General features: G+C 44.5%; 1 protein-coding gene across 1 annotated transcript in view; it reads right to left on the bottom strand.

The window, feature by feature from the left end:
* SMIM13 (small integral membrane protein 13) overlaps positions 1–6,976 on the bottom strand; it is a 31,662-nt gene extending 24,686 nt beyond the window's left edge. The window contains exon 1 of the mRNA XM_004619977.2: positions 6,849–6,976. Within this exon, the coding sequence (XP_004620034.1) occupies positions 6,849–6,924 (76 nt within the window). The 5' untranslated portion in view covers positions 6,925–6,976. The remainder of the gene's footprint in view (positions 1–6,848) is intronic.
* Positions 6,977–7,545: the final 569 nt, after the last annotated feature.

Here is a 7,545-nt window from a genome sequence, read left to right on the forward strand (position 1 = left end):
TTGCTCATACATAAGGATATATATAAACATAGTACCACTGTAACACTGTCTTCCCGTTGTTCATCAATTTGCTCGAGCAAGCACCAGTAACATCTCCATTGTGAGACTTGTTGCTACTGTTTTTGGCTTATTGAATACCCCACGGGTAGCTTGCCAGGCTCTGCCGTGCAGGTGGGATACTCTCTGTAGCTTGCCGGGCTCTCCGAGAGGGACAAAGAAATCGAACCCGGGACAGTCACATGCAAGCCAAACAACCTACCCGATGTGTGCTATCACTCCGCCCAAAAAAAAAAAAAAAAACAGTAAAGAAATAAAATTTGCAAATGGCAAGAAAACCTTTGATCTGACCCACAGAACTGAGCTTTCCAAAGGTGGAGTGAGATGGGGGGCAGTTTTGGGTTCTGGAAGATCTTGGGACTTAGGTGGAGGAACACTGACACTCTGGTGGTAGGTGTGATGCTGGGACATGAAGCTCTCATTCAGAGTACTGCAAATCACAGGCGCCTCAATAAAAGTGGCAGAGTGCAGGGAGGGGCCACAGAAAACATCAGAACTTTGGGTAGGTAGAGGGGAGGAAACAAAAAAGATCTGGTTCAGTCTTTCATAGACCTGCCATGCAAGCAGCAAGGATTACAAGAAGTGACCAGCAGAGACTTCATCTCTGCAGCAATTTGATACTAACAGGAAAAAACCTTTGCAGTGATTCCACGGTTGACAGAGAATTCATCACCATTTTTTCTATATCACCCTCTAATGTGAACAAAAAATAAACTAGTAAGTATTTGCAAAAAACCTTCACTTACCAAAAAATAGTATAGAGCAAAGACAAAGAAACTACATGGAAAACTAGAAATGATAAAGGGAGATGAAAACTACTTTATTAACAACAGAAAAATTGTAATATATATGTCATCTAATACACATAAATTATATTTAATAAAACTTATGGAGCTAATATATTATAAACATATATGTTTATTAACATATATGTTTATAATATATGTTTATAACATAAACATATATGAAGAATATGTTCTAGAAAAAAGTAATCAGAGAATAAAGTCTCTGAAATTTAAAACTTTAACTGAAATTAAGACATGAGACATATAAAATCTTGAAAATTTCCCAGAGAAAAGTGAAAAGACAGAATTTAGGAGATAAAAAAAAATAAACAATCTAAGAGGTTCAGGATCTAAAGAACTTTCAGAAAGAATAAAGAAAATGAAACAGAAAATGTTCAATGCTCTAATAGAAAAATTTCCCAGAAATGAAGAATGTACTGAATCAAATGGCCCTAAGAAAAACATGCCAATACTTCATGTTACAGAATACTAATGGTATCAAAAATTCATAAAACTATATAGAAACCATCTAGAAAGCCACATCAAGTCATTTATATGAATAAGGACACTTAAAGCATAGGATTTCCCTAACTCAGATCTAGAAGCAATAACAGGATAATAAAATTCAAATCCTGGATTGGAATTTATTAGCAACCTGAAGTCTATCCAAACTTTCAATTAAGTTTACGAGAGGTAATAAAGACATTTTCCAGCAGGTATTGGCTTTTAAAAACATGCATTTCCATGCATTCTTCCTTAGAAAATGTGTTCCAAAATGATCAACTGAAAAAGAATAATAACATGAGAACCACAAATCAGGATTTACAGCACAGAAAGTATTGATGGCATAAAGGGTTGACTGAGAATGGCAGCTACAAAGGAAAAAACAAAGGCCTCTGGGATTGAGTTCAGAAGGAAAAAAGTAATTCTTTTGAATACTGACAAATGTGTATTAGTTTACAGAAAAAATGGGGTGGGCTTAGGGTACAACATGGTGAACCATGTAAGAAAGAAAAGGTAATCACAACACACTATTTTACCAGAAGGGGCTGTTTAAAGAGCTAAAAAAAATTATAATCTTAACTCAGTGTCAGAGCAATAGCGCAGCAGGTAAGGTTCTTGCTTTTGCACGTGGCCAACCCAGATTCGGTACCTGATATCCCAAGTCCCCTGAGCACCACGAGAAGTGATTCCTGAGTGCAGAGTCAGGAGTAAACCCTAAGTATCACCAGGCATGGCCCAAAAATTAAAAAATGAGAAAAAAAATAATCTTAACTCTAAAATTGACAAAAGATTATCATTATTAGCGGCATGCAAAGAAAGAAATGGTGGCTCTGTCATTGGTTAATACATGTCTAAAATTGCAAAATCAAGAAATAGCTATAAATTATTTAGGAATGTGGAAATAAACAAACAGGAGAAAGAATGAACCTAAAGGCTGAAGGAAATGTTCTTAGTAAGAGTTTGACCTGTATGTGAAAGTGGATTATAAAGAAAAAAGAGGCACTGCCGAGTCAGACTCATGCTGAGAAGTGGCCCTAATTTTTTTTTTAAAGTAGGGAAGTTGAAAATCTTATAAAATAAGGCAGTAATGGAGATTAGGATATGTTCAAGATTTTAAAGGAAGTAAGAATGAAATGACTACTAAGGAGTTAATATTTTAAGGGGAGAGGAATGTGGAGTAAAGGTCAAAATGAAGGATGATACCCAAGTCCTCGTCTGCTGGCAACATCTGACATGGGACAGGCTAGGCTGAGGGGGAGAAAGGATGATTCAAATCAAGAGCTCTGTTTTAGATGTATTAAGTTTGATATGCCTATTGGATCTCCAGATGGGAATACCAAAGTGGGGAAAAGTCTGGTTCTACTGTGGCTCAAAGGCCAATCAACTGAGAGATATAGAGATGGTTCAAGAAAGAACAGTATTTGGCCACAAGCTGAGAGGTTGGAAGATGGTGAGCTTACATGCCTCCCAAAAACATGTTGGCTACAAAGTCACAAGAGGCCGTTTTTATAGGAGAAGAGAATAGAGAAGCACATCTTTAGTTATTGCAGAACACAAACTGGTAAGCATTAGAGTATTCAAGAAATTCCTTGGGCCAGCCAGAGGGATTGCCCCATAGCTGGAAGCAAGCTTCATGGGCGGAGGGGAGAAGGCAGATGGAATAGAGAAGAAAATGATGGCTGGAGGAACCAGTTGGGATGGGAAATGCATGCCGAAAGTAGATAATGGAACAAACATGATGACCTCTCAGTGTCTGTGTTGCAAGCCATAATGCCCAAAAGTAGAGAGAGAGTATGGGGAATATTGTCTGCCATAGAGAGAGGGGGAAGGTGGGAAGGGGGTATACCCGGGATATTGGTGGTGGGGAATGTGCACGGGTGGAGGGATGGGTGTTTGATCATTATGAGATTGTAACCCAAACATGAAAGCTTGTAACTATCTCACAGTGATTCAATAAAATTTAAAAAAAAAAAAAGAAAGAAAAAGAAATTCCTTGGACCAGAGATGATATGGAGGTTAACTACGGCACTTGACCCACATGCAGCTGGATCCCAGGCACACATATGGTCGGTCCCTCGAACACTACCAGGAGTGATCCCAGAGCACAGAGCCAGGAAGGAGTAAATCCAGAGTTGAGTTGAGTGTGGCCCAATAGCCACCCACCCAGCACACGAAACAAACAAAAAAAACCTTCCCTAAAGCTTACATCAATGTGTGCGCAGATAAAGATTTTCTGACTAAGGCTCTTATTATGTAGGACAAGAGATCCATTCTCAACTTTTTCTACCACTTCTTCCAAGTTGAGGACTTTTAATTTCTAATACTGAGTTATGGGGCCAGAGAAAGTATAGCTAGTAAGGTGCTTGTCTCACATCTCAAATTCCATCCCTAACACCACACCTGGTCCCCCGAGAACTGCTGGAATGCTCCCACAGCATAGAGCCAGGAAGAAGCTCGGAACTGATGCTAGGTAGAGCCCAAAACCCAAAAAGAACAAAACACACTAATTTAGATTTGTTTTTGTTTGAGGACCACACCTTGAGTGCTCAGGAATTGCTCCTGGCAGTGCCTGGGGGACCACATGTGGTGTGAGGATAGGATCAAACCAGGGCTGGGCATGTACAAGCAAGTGCCTTAACCCTGTACTTTTTTTCTCTGGCCCTGAATTCACATCTTAATCTCTTTGGGCCAGTTTAAATCCCTATTGTCAGCTCTTCCTTCCATTTCTATCAAGTTGGGCATCAAGTCAAATCTAAGTGCTCTTGTTCAACAAGGGAGAGGTGGCAATTTGGAAGAGACTGACGCCTGCAGGAGAAATAGCCCTATATCCCTGTTCCTAGGAATTCTAGCATAAGGGGAAGCAGTTTTCTATGAGACATTTCCCTTTTATGCTGTTTCTTTTATTTTAGAAAAGGAGTGCCAACTCAGATCCATTTCCTGCTAAATGGGACCTTCATGGGCAGAAGGGTGGAACAGAACAAACTGACCTGGGGGGAAAACATCCCTTCAAAAATAAACTACAGGGGTCGAAGGTGGGAGAGATAGTACAGTAGGTAACGTACTTAACTTGCACGTGGCCAACCTGGGTTTAATCCCAGCATTCCATATGGCCCCCAAAGCACCGCCAGGAATGGTTCCTTAGAGAACCAGGAGTAACTCCCAAGCCTCACCGAACAAACAAAACCAAAGATAATTCTACTTTAGTGTCTCTCCCATGAAACTAACCTTAACTCAAGACATAACTGGGGGTGCAGATTTTTGCAATTTCATAGTCCCGCCTTCGGGACTTCTTGAGACGTTCCACAACTCAGAAGCTTTTTGTCCAATTATTACAGAGAAACTGTCTGTCTTGAGGATAAATCAGTTCACTTAAGGAGTTGTGTCAAAATTAATGAAGTAAGAGAGACAAAAAGTTAAAAAGGAACTGAAAGTCCAATCAAGAGCTTCAAGAAGTGCCAGTTCTATCAAAGTATCTTAAGATGATAGGTATTCCTGGTTTGCAATATCTCTGATGTCCTCAAGCATTGTGGGAAATTCAGGAAAATTCATTCCACTGTATATAAAATAAGAAAAACTTTTAAAAATGATTAAGAAGAAGACAAACAACTGCAACTGATCTCCACAAAAAAACATGTTACTAAAACACATTTTTCCTTCCCCATTAATTCCTCGTCTACCCCTAATTACAGCAGCAGATCAAGTTTTCCTCTAATAATTTTGGAGTTATTTTGCATAAGCACAATAAGAACAGAGATCGCAAGCAAATTTTCTATTCTTTACACCCCATTTGCCCCCATTATTTTGCTGAAAGAAGTACTGGGCATTGGCCAAGAACAGAGTAGGTGGCTCCCATATCAATTAAGAAATTATTATTCCTATCTGCCATGTCAAAGATTACCCAAGGCTCTGCCCATGTGACAGACAATCAGTGAGCTGAGTTGGAGGTGGCCTCAGGCTTCTTTCATCTCCTTGACCTGACATCTCATCAGCCTCCAAGGGCCAGAAGCCTCTTTTCCATTCCAGTAAAAATAAGGTGTTCTTTACCATACCTGGCCTCTCATTTCATAGAGTTTTGTAAAATTAAAATCAAAAAAACTACTGGGAGCTTTGAACTAAGTACAATACAAAAGCCAAGTTTCTACTAAAGATGTTAAATGGCCTAGATCTCTATGAAGCTTGTACTTTTTCTCTTTTTTTTTTTTTTTTTTTTTTTTTTTTGTGGGGATGTGAAGGGATGGGATCCACACCCAGCAAAGCTCAGGGATTACTGCTGGCTCTGCACTCAGGAATTACTTGTGGCAGTGCTGGGCGGGGACCCGAAGGGACACCAGGCATCAAACCCAGGTTGGCCATGTGCAAGGCAAGAGCTATTATACCTGCTGTACGATTATCACTCAGGCCAAAGCTTCATTCTTTAAATTAGAAAACACGAGATTTCTTTTGCTCAATCAAATCACAAGAACCTGGCTTTCCTAACTTCAAGAATCGTAAGTAGCTACAATTCGTCCAAAACCCTGACATCACAAGCATGAAATTGAGTTTTTTTTCAACTTTCTCACCAGAAAAGTCTGTTAGAAATTTTAACTCCAATTCTCAATAAATCAAAATAAGAATAAATTTCAAATACATGTATAGCAAACATACATATTTACAGATATGCATATGTCCGAGTATGCAGTTCTTATTCTACCAAGCATTTAAAACCAAATCATGAAACACAAAAGCCCTCCAGCATTTCTTTTGAATTCTTAACCATCATTTCATCCACCAGAACTTACAGTTTAAAATAGTAATTACAAAAAAAGAAAAAAATTTACAAACACACTGACATTTTAAAGGCTTCCCCATCTTCACAAATGCCCGGCTCCTTTGCCAACAGACCTGTGGTCATCGGCTACGGCGTACGAAGACAATCAAAACATCTCTAAATCATACTAATGTCACCTTGCGAAGAAAAAGTTAAGGTCCTCTCCCCGTGCGTGGCCACAGACCCATACACATATGTGCACACAGCGTGGCGTGTCTCTACCTACTCGGCCCTGGAAGTTGAACAGCGCCCGTGTTTTTCGAAGTCCCGCCTGTCTCTCTAGGGTTGGGATTTAGTTTAAGCCAACACGAGCTTCACAGAACGGAACAGAACAGAACGGGGGGTTCAAATGAAGGAAGCCAACGGGGCCAAGGTGAAAAATCTGGGCAGGCGGTGGTAAGAAATGGCAAGCACAGCCCCTGCCCGTGGAGCACTATCTAGTTCGCCCGTGGTGGCGATGCCCGGACGGTCCTTTTCCTTCTCCGGGATGCCAGTGGGCCTCTGCGTGGAGAAGGGGGTGGAGAGGGGGGGGTCCAGCCCACGCGGGAGAGGTGCGTGGACTCCAAACCGACTTAACCAACCCTCGTCCCATCCATCCCGGACCCGGTTCTAGCGACCCAGCCCGAACCAGAAAGTCTGCAACGTGCAGTCCAGCCGGCTTGTGTAACTGCCCTCCAACGGATGCCCCCACTCACCGCACACCATCAGCAGCAGGACGATGAGCAGCGTGGCCACGAACACGAGCAGGGTCAGCCCCACGTTGTGCCACATTTTGGAGAGCGCGGGCGCGGGCGCGAGGGAGCCGGGCGCGGGGCGGCGGGGCGGCGGGGCTCCGGGCGGCGCGGGCAGGCGGGGCGGCGGGGCTCCGGGCGGCGCGGGCAGGCGGGATCCCGGCGGGGCGCGCTGCGGCTTCAGCGGCGGGCGCCGGGCACTGCCGGGCACCACTGGGCGCGGACGCCCCCTCGGCAGCGCCCCCCGGGGGCGGAGCGGCGCGGAGGCGGGCCCCCCCGGCCGCCCGGCGAGCGGGCGGGTCCTTGGCCCTCGGAGGAAGGAGCAGACGAATCAAGGTGGGCCGCGGGGCGTCCCTGCCCTCTCATCGCTCCCGGGCACCGGAGACGCGGCGCTGCGAGACGGAGACGGCGGCGGCGGCGGCGGCGGCGGCGGCCGCCGGATGCGCCACCATGGCGGACGCCGTACGCCCGGGTCTCAGCGGAGCGGGTGAGCGCGGAGACGCGCGGCCGCCGCACGGCCCGCGTCGCCGCCTACCTGAGACGCTCTCCCCCGCAGAGCCGGCATGAGCTACCGTCGCCCCGCGGCCGCCGCAGGTTCTCCGCCGAGCGCCTCCCCCCAGCGGCTGCTAGTCACCTAGCGCCCACACGGCTCGCCGCCGCC

This window comes from Sorex araneus, chromosome 2 (genome assembly GCF_027595985.1).
Source record: "Sorex araneus isolate mSorAra2 chromosome 2, mSorAra2.pri, whole genome shotgun sequence".
Taxonomy (NCBI): Eukaryota; Metazoa; Chordata; class Mammalia; order Eulipotyphla; family Soricidae; genus Sorex; species Sorex araneus.